Consider the following 10,296-nt stretch of genomic DNA (forward strand, 5'->3'; position numbering starts at 1 on the left):
TGGCTATGACTGAGAACTGATGTGTTTGAATTAATACTATCTAATATGGGGATGATTATCACGTCGAATATTTTCATACTTAATCGTGTGGTAGTAAATTTTCAAATATATATCAGTAATTACTCCCGTCCACCTTCCTTTTATTGCGCGTCTGGTATCTGACGGATAACTTAGACTTGACTCTGGAATCTGGAGTCATGCTTGTTGAAGGGAGGACCAAAGAAAAGTGGAGACGAAGAGAGCTCAAAAACATATTAATAAAAGAAAGGTGAACTGGAGCTAAACTAAAATTCAAGTGAATCAACTCTTATGTATGTAGGTTGATTAAAACTTGTTATTCGTTTTGAGGTAGTCCTACTAGGTAGGAAATAGAATTAAATATTAAATTAAATCATACTCACCTGATATTTTACTTATAGAGGAAGTTTTTGGTCATGTAACATTATTAACGAGACATAAATTAGTTGTAATTGCGATTGATTGATTTTATAAATTTAATAATATACCGATTCAATAAATAATTAGAATTATATTACATTGAAAATTATTTTGCGATTAATAATTTAATATCTTGAAAAAGTTATAAATAGGTATATCCACTAATATTTAATACCTTTTTCTAATAAATTTTATTAAAAAGTTATCATTTTTTCTGATAGGTACAAGTTTTTAATACATGCAAAATGGTAAATCTGTAATAATTGTTAATTAGATTAATAATCTAATTCTTCATGTTCAATTGAATAAATACTTAGATCCTATAACAATATATAGTTTCTTGTTATGAAAAAAAATGTCCCCATAAACCCAAGAAATTTCATTTATAAAATGTACGCGTATTTACGATTCGGTTTGTATTGAAAATTATTCCAAATTTTTTTAAATTACTTGTTCTAAAACATTTCGTGCTTACTTTTACGCAATTTAATGTAATAACCAGAAACAATTAGTAGCAAATTTAATGCTGTGAGTCACATCATTAAACGTTACTCATACTTGGTGGTACCGACAATAACCCCATTTCTTGAAATATTTCATGATAACAATTACCTGAATGTTCATCTTGTTTTCGAACAGGTGCTGAGTCCAATCACAAGAGCGATTAGTATAAGAATTAAACTGCAAAAAATACAAAAATTTGCATGGATAATACTTTGTTAACTGTCGTAAAAATAGATAATACGGTACTTTATACTTAAAGATATGAAATCAGTTTAGCTAAACATATGAAGTTAAATGGACATTAATACTGTACTTGATTTTTACATTGCATATAGTCTTTGTTTTCAAAACGGAATAGGTGATGCGGAAGAACAGCTGGAGTTGTAAATAATTGGCGGTAGCGTTGACGGAGTTGGAGGCCAAGTCCTATGTGTGTCTTCACATCACCTGGAGTACAGGAGGAGGGAAACCACACTAGAGATCATCAAGTCCAGGCCGTAACGTGGGCAGCACGGGACGCTAAAAATATGGAAAATTAGGAACAAATTAAAGTGTATAAGGTGGAAAAACACTGGTTTTGTTAGGCAATGGCGGTGGAGTGTTGTTGAATTCTTTATTACGGAGAGATGATTTCCTGCGCCTGCGTAATTGCCTCTCCGCCATTGGGCTCATTGTGCAAACGTCTTCCACGTTTATTCTGTATCAAATCACAGGTCCTTTCCAAAGTCATAAGATCTTCGTTTAAATTTTATCTATTCCAATCCTCTTCAGTATACGTAGAGAAAACAAAGAATCTTGAGTGTTGCTCCGTACTGCTGGAACATTCAAATATGACTTGTTCACCTTTATCATTAGCCCTCCACTTTTCGCTGATCCAAAGTTTTCTATATATGGGTGCCTCATTTTGATTCAGGTGGCCTTCGGTATATCAATGTCTTGTAAACAAACCAGTTAAGTTAATATGTAGTTCTTCGTTCTTCTTATTCTAAGGTCACTCTCCTGCAATGTTCCTTGATGTTTCCATTGAGCAACCGCTTTGCTCGAACGTTTCCCCTCAGCTATGTGGCCACATGCCCTCGGTGTTGAAAAAACAACCACTTGACAAGACCGATCTCCATGCTAGCTGTAGGGATACTCCACAAGTGAGGTTGAGGACAAATACAGACAATTGGCAGGATACGAGAACAATGATTAAAAATGATCAGTAGCTGGTTAAGCTTCAACAGTCACGAGGAAAGCTCCGCTCCTTCACATCTTGTTACAAGACGATCTGATTATTATTGGCAAGGTTTCGGCTTATGCATTTGCTGACTGAAGACTGCTCTCTAGAGAGAGGCCGATATACTACATTGTGTAAGCGACGTTTTTACGCATTGTTATTACTAGGAAGATTCCAAGTAGTTAGATTCTTAAAATATAAAAATGTATAGTAATGTTTTACCTGTGGTATTTTATAAGTTGAGGAATGATTTAATAACGATTAAGTTTTATTTTACATAGGGTTCAAGAAAGAATTCCATATCCGCAAGGCATAATACCCCGCGTTTCGATTACCACAATGTTGTCCGTGAAGAGTTTCCTGAGAGCCTTCTACACTGATTACACTGACCGTAGTTGCCCAGGTCCATGACATTCCACGTCAACATTCATGGGCTTCCCTTGCTCGATGCGTTTCACCACTAAATTTAATGACTTCAATTAGTATTAAATATACATTTATGAACTTAGAAGGAAAGTTCTAATTTGCGTATTTGAATCTGACTCTTAAATGTTCACATCAATCTTTAATTTTACATTTTTATTTCTTATCTTCTTAAGCGGTTAACTACCTCAAGGAACTGCACTACATATATTTTCTCTCTAAATCTCTCTTAAAGTTGATATTCTAGATAATGTCTCGATGTATGGCCTAAAATTGTTAATAACATAAAAGTTTAATAGGAAGCTTAAACTTTTAAGACTGTTTCTCAATACGTTAAATTTTTATTATTTACAATTTAATTTCTTGTAATTTAAAGGATTTACAGGAATCAACATACTCTTCAGGGCCCATATCTCGTAACGGAGGAAGCTGTCGAACAGAAGTGCACTGTGGTTGCGGCAGACCTCCAGTCTCGGAGTCTATAGGGATGTAGTAGGAGGCAGTGTGGTAGATCGCCTCCTCCAGGACTTCCTTAGGCAGCGGGGCCAGCACTTCCTGAACTGCGCTCAACCTCTCCAGGATTGCTGGCAGCATGTCGTCTATCTTGTTGGCCCCGACTTCTGTTCATAACAGAAAGTTGCATTGTTAATATTTGTTACTACACAAGTCAGGTCCTCCTTAGGCAGCTGCACCAACACTTCCTGAACTGCGCTCAGCATCTACAGAACTGCTGGCAGCATGTCTTCTATTTTTGTTGGTCCCGACTTCTGTTCATAACAGAAAGTTTCCTTGTTACTATTTGTTACTATACAATTCAGGTCCTCGTTAGGCAGCGACGCCAACACTTCCTGAACTGCCCTCAGTCTCTCCAGGACTGCTGGAAGCATGTCGTCTATCTTGTTGGTCCCGACTTCTGTTCACAACAGAAAGTTCCATTTTTACTATTTGTTACTACCCAAGTCAGGTCCTGTTAGACAGCGGCGTGAACACTTCCAGAAACTAAGCTCAGCCTCTCCAGGACTGCTGGCAGCATATTGGCATTCTGTTGAAATTATAGGATTATAGTTGTATTGTACATGCCAGTACCTTCATCTAGCACCTGCACCAACTCGTCCTGTACCATTACTTCAATATATGGAATAGTAGAAATTAATGTTTTGGTTTCCTGTACAGTTGTTTAATCAGTTATAGTCATGTCCTTTCCCCAAAAACCTTCAATTGCTTTGATAATTTGAACAGTGGTTATTTTTAAAAAGGGTATTATTTGATATATCACTTTCTGCTCGTTACTTTAAGATGAAGAAATACCATTAAACAATTTGTGGTAATGTACAGGTGTGTTAGCTTGCCTAAGAACATGTATGACATCTTCCACGGGTCATCCCGTATACGCTATGAAAAGCTGTATTCATCATCAAATGATTAGGGTGACCATTGTTCAACAACGAAGTAACCCTCATGCTTTCATATGTACTCATTCAAAAGATATAACTGCAGTATTCTGCTTTTAACTTTACTACACACATTAGTAAAGTTAAAGTAGTTTTTGAAATGATCTACTGTGTTATCTTCAGTATTTCAATATTTAAAAAAGTATTGTAAGGAATTTGCACCACCCAAGTAAGCCTAGTAAGATTTTATACCATTGAGGAAAGTATAGGTATTTACTTCAATAATTCAAAGATTAATTCAAGAAACTCGTTGTGTCAGGTTTTTGCAGTACAGTTACAGAGCTGGATGTCCTTGCTGAAGTGAAGCGCGTGGTTACAGATAAATCAGTGTAAGACCCTGAAACAGGCTGCATGAATTATTTAAGTGCCGAATAGCGTGTTTCTAGTAATAAAGGGTACTTTAAATATGCAAAATACACTTAAATAAACTGTTTTAGGATTTCAAGACGACGTAAAATTATAGCATTTCTCGGGTTTGCTGTAATGGAAGGATGCTTGAACTATAATCACCACGAGAATAGTACATAGTTAGCAAAGATTATAGCATTAACGAGCGGTGCTGCTGGTGATTAAATGAATAGCCAAAAACGAATTCACGGATTCTTCTACTTGATTAATTGCAAATTAATTGAATAATTGCTATAAAAAATGGTTATACGGTTTTCTTAAAATAGTTCATTAGTACCATTTGCTTGGCTCTCTTCTTGCAACTTACTCAATATAAAATTGTATATTTAACTCTGTGTTACGAACTCATTAAGGGCAAAAACTTTATTATCTTATATACCTAAAACCATGTCAATTTATGTCACAGTTTTAATGTGTATGATAAAGTTTCACAAATACTTATGATAAACCATAAGCATTTTAAGTTATGTCGTTATTAACAGTTTAAATACAAGTCTTACAACTAAACTAAAACCTAACAATCTAATAAAAATGCATATATCAACATTAGTTATTACTATAATTAGCTTTTTAAATAATAAATACCTTAAAGTTGATTTTACGGACTAATTATATTAGAATAGAGAGCATAGTAATTATATACTGCGTGATCTATATTATTAGTTTATTTTGGAAATAATTAAGTGTACGAATATTGAAGAAGACGTACTATATTTTTGTGTTAATATTTTTCTAATAAAGCTTGTTAATATAATGTGAACAGGTTTTGAAGCTTTCATATTAAAACTTAAAAACATAATACAGTATTTTACCTAATGGTAAATTACTGGATATTACCATTAAGTTATTTAATTATATACCTGTTCTTAAAAGAAAAATATATTCTATTTAGAAGTTTCAATTATACGCTAACAATTCTCTGCCTTAACTTAACGTCTAGGTCAATATATGTGTTCTTTTATTTTCTAACTAGCAGTTACCCACGGTTTCATACGCAATTTCTTAATTTTGCACCTGTATGACCACTTCTGGTTCGAGTGCATTATATTTCCGACGCCAGTGTTTATTTTGCCTTCTTCTCGCGCAAATATAAATATATATATATATATATATATATATATATATATATATATATATATTATATATATATATAGATACACAGTCCTGAGAAGCCTACTTTTGTCAAAAGACAACTATTTAAGTTTCATAACGGTTTTTATTTTTGAAAAGTGAAGTAAAGTTAGACAACATTGCCTCTTATATCTGCTATGCTATCAGTTACTCGATGTTTTGCAGGCAATTTAGTAGGCGTTGCACGTGTATGGCCACTGCTGGTTCAAATTAATTATATTTCCGACGCCAATGCTAAGTTTGTCTTGTTTTCACTATCAAGAAAATACTTTAAAAAGCTATACATTTATAGCCATTACAATGTAAATTTTTTAGTGTTTTGTTCCATAATTTATTTTGTCTTGATTCTCCGTCAAGAAAATATACATCACAGATCAGCCAACTTCTATCTAAAGTTAGCTAAGATTGGTTTATAGAAGTCTTTATATGTATAGTAAAAGATTGATAGTAACATTATATATTTTTACACATAATACTTAATATTTTATCAAAAGTGTACAGATAAAAGTACATTACCTATTATTATAAGTGTTTTATTATTATAAAATATTTTTAGTATTTTTGAACATTTAGAACTAGAGTTGATACATTAGTTTGAAAGCACAGTCCAGGAAATTTTCATTCAGTATAGTTCTTGCACTTAGTTGAAATTCAGATCATCTTATGTTTTAGGACATTTTATAAGGAAAATTAGTAGGCTACTTAAATAATCGCTGAAATCTAAAACGGCAATAACGTTTACAACAACCATCATTGTAAACTATATAAAAATTTAAAAATAAATTAAAATAATAAAAAATGTTTTCACAGAACAGTTGATTTAAATTTGCATGCTCTTTTAATTAATATTTCACAGAGACCGACTAAGATGGGGTTTTCCCTGTTGCAAATACCAGTGCGGCGAAGCCCAAAGGGGTTTTAAAGTAATAATAAGCATATATTCATCCCAAAGGACTGTAATTACGTCCATGTAAAGTTTCAATAAAATGGTTGAATAGTTTACGCTTGAAAGCAAAACAGAAAAACAAAGGAAATTTCGGATTTGTAACATTACTGGGATTAGAAAAAGACAAATAAAATCAAATAAAAATTAGCAGCGATGTTCAAAAGTTAGTTTTTAAACCAGGTCTTAAGAATACATGTTTATAGCCTTAGTAATTTTTAATTATTAGTAATGTCCTGATTATAACGAAATAAGGCAAATTTAAAATATAAAAATTAATGTGCTCACGCTTAAAAATGCTTAAAAATGAAAATGCGTAACTTAGGTAAATACCCAAGCTTCTAGTTATTTGATAAAACAAAGCGGAAGTGAGGAATAAACATGAAGTACGGTTAACAACAAATATTTAAACAATGTTTATGTAGTAAAAGTTGCTTTATTTTTATTAAAATTTGAATTTTAACATTAAAAGTGACAGTTTAAAACTGTTTTTGTGACTATCTGACCAAATTATTCACACTTTAGAAACTTGAAGGAAATTTGAAGACACAGTTGATAGAAACAAATAAAATCACTGTATCACTTCGTGTGTATAACAATAGTCACAATACGTAAGAATGATAACTCACCTGCCCATGGTAGCAGGATGGCCAAGAGGATCAGCAGTGGCTGCGGACACATCGCTGACTGCGGTCTGACAGATTCGTGACCTTGAAGTGGTCAGGGTCATATCCAGGCTGTCCCAGTGACCTGAGCCACTGCAGTTGCCTGCCTTATAGACACTGTCCTGAACCAAAAATTTTGTGTTACTACACATAACACAGACGAGCCTAATGCAGATTGTCTAAATAGCGAAGTTATGTAGAAGATTTGTTTAAACATATTTGTTCTATGAGACACCTCTGAGCTGCAACCAGACACCTTCTTTGCCATTTTATATGAAAGATAACTACATTACGTGATATATTTTTAAAATTACAAAAGCCAATTTTAAATTTTGTATGAGTTATTCGTCCTTTATTTGTAATACTATTATATTTTTCTAAAATAAAAACAGTGCAGCAATGTAAAATCACTGTCTCCCAATGTTCCTAATGAGTACAAGGTATGGTACATTACGTAAAGGAGCGTACGAAATTTCTAATCTGTATAGCTCACTTCATTCTCGATATATTCTGCGGACAGCTAGACAGGAAGATATATAATATAGAGAAAAAAATGTTACACAGTAGACAGAAGAGTAATGTGTCAGCCAACCGAGCGAAAGGCTTCAATGACGCTCAGCCAAATTTCATGGTTAGACATGCACCGTCATTTAACTCATTCTTGTTTATGTAGAAATGCATCGAAAACTCAAATTCTTCAGATTAAATCTTTATTGATACATCCTACCACATGATACATTCACTTTCATTCATAAGTTAGGTTTCATAGCAGTGTAAATTGACAACGGTCCCAGGGAGTGAGTATTGACAAGTTTGACAAATTGTTGTAATTTACTTTATGAATAAAAATGTCTCATGTTAAACCCCCATATACTTGTTCTCCTTTTAGTTCACAAATTTATTTCTTCTGCTAATTTTTCTTTGCTCATAAATGGTTGGCCATAGTATCAATGTATAGATGTCTCCTAACACTCAGCCAAATCCCATCATCGAACCCAATTCAGCCCATGTAGAAATGAACCTCCATGCAAACGTCAATAGATTAGTTCACGTGATCAACTAATAATTTATGTTAGTACAATTTTATAGTTTTACTGGTAATTTTGCCGATATTGAAAATTTTGTTAATCAAAACCAATTTGACGTTACTGAAAATAATTAATTTTATCTTGATGCCTTATTATCACGAATTACTTGTAAAAAGTGTGAGATACATCACTAAGCCTTTCCAACTATTTTTCTATTAATGTATGGTTACTATTTTTATGTAAGTTCTTTATTATGCTGGTAATGTAGTATGGAATGTTATGTTGAACGATTTGAACAATTTGCTGTTGAAGATATCACTGTAAGAAAATTAACACGTTAGCTCACTGTATAGATCCTGACATGTAATATTTATTTTCTACTAAATGTATACATATTTTTATATACTATAAGAATAAGAATAAGAATAAGAAATATATTTGTTCCATTTGAAAATAAATACAGATATAAATCATAATTAAAAACTCGGAAAATTCTAGCCATCTAGACAGGTGGCGATGGCTAGCACAGTTTATCAAACAACTAAATTGGCATACAACAGTCTATATTTGACACTTAAACTGGCGGTCCACTGCAGCGCCTACTATATACACACAAAGTATTTACACAAAACTATTAAGTCAAAACTAAGAATTACAGATTATTTCTTGTTAAAAATTAATACCCCAGTAAGTACATATTTTTCAAATTTTACGAAACAGAAATAAAATATTATATATTCTAAACTTAATGCTACCATTTTCAATGTTTCATCCACAACATAACATTTAATGGAAATTAAAAATTACTCCCAAGATGAAGTATTACATCATTGTATAATACAATTTTAATTTACATTGAGTTTATAATATATCACTGAATGATGCCTGTTAATTCAGTAATTTCATCCTTTTCCAGCAACCAAATTCTAATTTTTTTTAAAAATAAATGTTTTTTACAAATAATTTTGATTGGTTTGGTAGCAGGTTTTAAATAATTTTGGACCTAAAAATACAAATGACTTTCTAAAGAATGACTTATACACTTTTGGTCTTTTGAAAAGAACCTTCTGAAGCAGCTCGCGTATAATATTTAAAACTGTTTATTATTGTCATCACCACTTCGCATATAAATCGTTTTTTAATACTTTAAATACAAATAGATATTTTAATGGTAGTATTTTCAACTGTCTGAACAGAGGAAGGGACGGCTCACGTTTACATTTAAATGTTATTATTCTAATAAAGTGCTTCTGTATTATCTCCAGTGGGTTTAAAGCTTTTTTACTAGCTCCCCCCCAAATTTCTATCCCATACAATAAATCTGGAGTGAATTAGTGCAAAGTAAAGGGTGCGCATTACAGCCTCAGGTAGCAAGTTCCCTCAAAAAGTAAAATTTTCTGACGTTTCTTCTTAATTGTGACTGTAGATTGTCTGTATGTGGTTTTCCAGGATAATGATTCGTCGATTATTATGCCAAGGTATTTGATTTGATTCACTTGCTCTATAACTGGACATTTACATTTATTGTCCATTCTCGCAGTTAATATTTACGTGAAATTTCAAGTTGTTGTCGAAAGAAAAACGTTTAAGACCAAAAATTTATAAAATTTAGTTTTTTCGGCGTTTACTATCATGTTATTATTTTCACACCACGCTTTTAATTACCGAATGTCGAATTTCATTTCCTCTAAAATGTTAGTCCAGTGTGTATTATTATATTGAAGAGCAATGTCGTCAGCAAAAGCTGTGGCTCTTCCCTTGAAGGGAACGCATAGTAAATCATTCACGAATATTAAAAACATAGTTGCACTAAGCACAGAGCCTTGAGGGACGCCCGGGATACAGGTTTTGAGTTACTGGTAATATTAGCTATATTCACTTTTTGAGTTCTGTTCGTATTAAATAACTTTCAAACCAGTCCAGCGCAACTCCCCTTACTCCAGCAGCCTTAAGTTTTTCTAAAAAGTATTCCGTGATCCACTAAATCGAAAGCCTTTGAAAAAGTCTATGAAAATACCGGAAGAATTTATTATTGTTATTAATACTGTGTAAAATATTTTCCATAAGAGTTGTAATTGCGGTCTCA

At 32.6% G+C, this 10,296-nt stretch overlaps 1 protein-coding gene across 1 annotated transcript; it reads right to left on the reverse strand.

Annotated features, from left to right (window-relative positions):
* Positions 1-1,385: 1,385 nt before the first annotated feature.
* Positions 1,386-7,219, reverse strand: LOC124356002. Its single transcript, XM_046807147.1, has 3 exons — positions 7,147-7,219; positions 2,982-3,204; positions 1,386-1,461 (listed from the first exon to the last, which is right to left on the reverse strand). The coding sequence occupies exons 1-3, from the start codon at positions 7,196-7,198 to the stop codon at positions 1,386-1,388; spliced, it is 351 nt and encodes a 116-aa protein (XP_046663103.1). The 5' UTR covers positions 7,199-7,219.
* Between the last annotated feature and the right edge of the window lie 3,077 nt (positions 7,220-10,296).

This window comes from Homalodisca vitripennis, chromosome 2 (genome assembly GCF_021130785.1).
Source record: "Homalodisca vitripennis isolate AUS2020 chromosome 2, UT_GWSS_2.1, whole genome shotgun sequence".
NCBI classification, from domain to species: domain Eukaryota; kingdom Metazoa; phylum Arthropoda; class Insecta; order Hemiptera; family Cicadellidae; genus Homalodisca; species Homalodisca vitripennis.